This window comes from Echinops telfairi, unplaced genomic scaffold, assembly GCF_000313985.2.
Source record: "Echinops telfairi isolate 266 unplaced genomic scaffold, ASM31398v2 ScPeMD7_8;HRSCAF=38, whole genome shotgun sequence".
NCBI lineage: Eukaryota > Metazoa > Chordata > Mammalia > Afrosoricida > Tenrecidae > Echinops > Echinops telfairi.
The window spans coordinates 506,819-509,298 of NW_022103905.1; the positions used below are offsets into that span (position 1 = coordinate 506,819).

At 40.5% G+C, this 2,480-nt stretch overlaps 1 protein-coding gene across 1 annotated transcript in view; it reads left to right on the forward strand.

The window, feature by feature from the left end:
• Positions 1 to 2,480, forward strand: part of GANC (glucosidase alpha, neutral C) — a 74,340-nt gene that overhangs the window by 21,813 nt on the left and 50,047 nt on the right. The window contains exons 5-6 of the mRNA XM_045286501.1: positions 1,587 to 1,769; positions 2,455 to 2,476. Coding sequence (XP_045142436.1) covers positions 1,587 to 1,769; positions 2,455 to 2,476 — 205 coding nt within the window. The remainder of the gene's footprint in view (positions 1 to 1,586; positions 1,770 to 2,454; positions 2,477 to 2,480) is intronic.

The following is a 2,480-nucleotide window of genomic DNA, read 5'->3' on the forward strand; positions in this document are numbered from 1 at the left end:
GTGGAAGGTGGTCACACAATGATGGTTTTTGTTATGGGAGCAGAAAGCCCCGTCTTTCTCCTGTGAAACGACTGGTGGTTTTGAACTGATGCCCTCGCAGATTGAAGCCGAACATGTAACCACAACACCACCAGGGCTCTCTGTGTTCTGTCACATAAATTTATTAATTAGTTACTCCACTCCTCATCTGTCGGTTGGTTGTATCATGGTGGCTTGTGTGTTGCTGTGGTGCCAGAAGCAATGGGCGTGACATTTCAAATACCAGCAGGCTCACCCATGGTCTGTGAAGTTGTCAGCAGTTTCATTGGTCTAGGATCTGCAATCAGTGCCCATGGAAGCAGCTGTCAAGAAATCAAACACTGTGTTTCTTTGGACAAACCTGTGGCAAAATGCAAAACTCATTGCCATAAAGTCAATTCTAACATTAGAGACCTTAGAGGACAGAGTAGAAATGCTCCTTTGGGTTTCTGAAACTTGTCATTTTTATGGGAGCAGACCACTTCATCTCTCTTCCAAGGAGTGGCTGATGTGTTCAAACCTCTGACCTTGTAGCAAGCCACTCAGCACGCACAGGACATAGCCTACTATACCAGCAGGGCGCCTTCTGCTGCATAAGACCTCTTTAAAATGTTAACAAGCCAAAGTCGTCACCTTGAGGAGTAAGGTGCACCTGACCCCAAGCCACAGTATGTTTAATCATCTCATATGCATGTGAAGGCTGGACAGTGTATAAGGAAAACCAAAGAAGAGTTGATGCCTTTGAATTATGGAGTTGGCAAAGAATATTGAATATAAAACTGTGAAAGAATAAACAAATATGTCTTGGAAGAACTATAGGCAGAATACACCCTAGAAGGGAGGATGGCAAGACTTTATCTCACCGACTTTGGACATCGTATCAGGAGGGGCCAGTCAGTCCCTGGAGAAGGACACTGTGCTTAGTAGAGGGTCAGCACAAAGAGGAAGACCCTCAGTGAGAAGAGTTGGCATGACCTGGTACCTCCAACAACAGGCTCCAGCATAGCAGTGATTGTGAGGAAGAAGTGTTTCATCCTGTTGTATACAGTGTCACCGTGTGAGGAGGAACCGGTCAACAGAACCTCTAGCAACAATTACTTTGAAATGACAATCTTGACTGGTCAACAGAACCTCTAGCAACAATTACTTTGAAATGACAATCTTGAGTCATTGAAACCCATAACCAGAAACAAAAGCAAAAAATCAAGCCCAATGGATACAATTCTGATTTGTAGCAACCCCATTTTGTCACAGTAGAGCTGCACTCCTTAGGGTTCCCAGTAGCCATAATTGTTTCCCAGTGGCCATAATTGTCATCTATAAAACCCAAACCCACTGTCATCAAGTCAATTCCAACTCATGGTGAACCCTGCTGGATAGAGTAGAACTGCCCCTGGAGGTTTCTGAGGCTGTAAATGTGGGAGCAGAAAGCCACATCTTTCTCTCACAGAGCAGCCGGTGAGTTCAAACTGCTGACCTTGTGGTCAGCAACCCAATGCATAATCAGCTACACCCCCAGCACACCATTTATAACTACTTGTTTTTCTCCTCTTTGGTTTGTTTTCTAGGTTAATTTCATGCTCGGGGGTTACAGGCAGCCTGGTGTTGGCCAATGAAAAAGGAAATCTGAAGTTTCACATCACTGCAGACCCATTCAAGATAGACTTAATATCTGAAGATGATATTGTGATAAGCGTAAACTCCCTGGGCCAATTATACTTTGAACAGATACAGGCTTCCCCCAAAAAAAGGTATTTGTGCACACTACTTGATACATAAAGAACATAAGAAAACCTGATAGGTTTTATCATATTCATGTTAGCAATTTGGTTTACTTTATTGCCCTTGATGAAAGTTAAAAGGTAGCATACCAGGGAAATTTCAAAAACATGAATAAAAAATTAATGGGCACAATGTAGAAAGAGCTTATACAAAAGGAGGAAGAACAAAAATAAAATTGGCAATAGAAACTGCAACAATACATATTAACATAAATGAATATAAAAATTAATAATGAATTTTAAAAATCATGTAATTAAAGAATTCCATATCCTTTCATTCTATTTTCCATCTGCTGTTTGAAGTTCCAACATGCATATAGTAGACTTCTGTTTGATGGTTTTTTGGTCATTTATAAAAGGGAATACCAAGTAATATAGAGAGCTATTTAGAAGAACAACCAGCAGGGGAATGAGTAACATAAATCTTGTAAAGTGGTTTACCTCTTATGGGCAGGGAGAGGAGGTGTATACTGTTGAAGAAAGAGAGACAATTCCCCCAAAGGATCTAGTCATTTGTTGCTTAAACTCAGTAGTGGTGGGTTGATAGCTGTTCACTTTAGTGTTATTCTTTAAATTCAGCATACACACTTTTGTATGCATTGAAAAAATTATTTCAATCTTTATAGAAGTGAAAACAATCTTTATTTTAAAGCAGAGCTACCAAAGAAAATGAGGATGCTG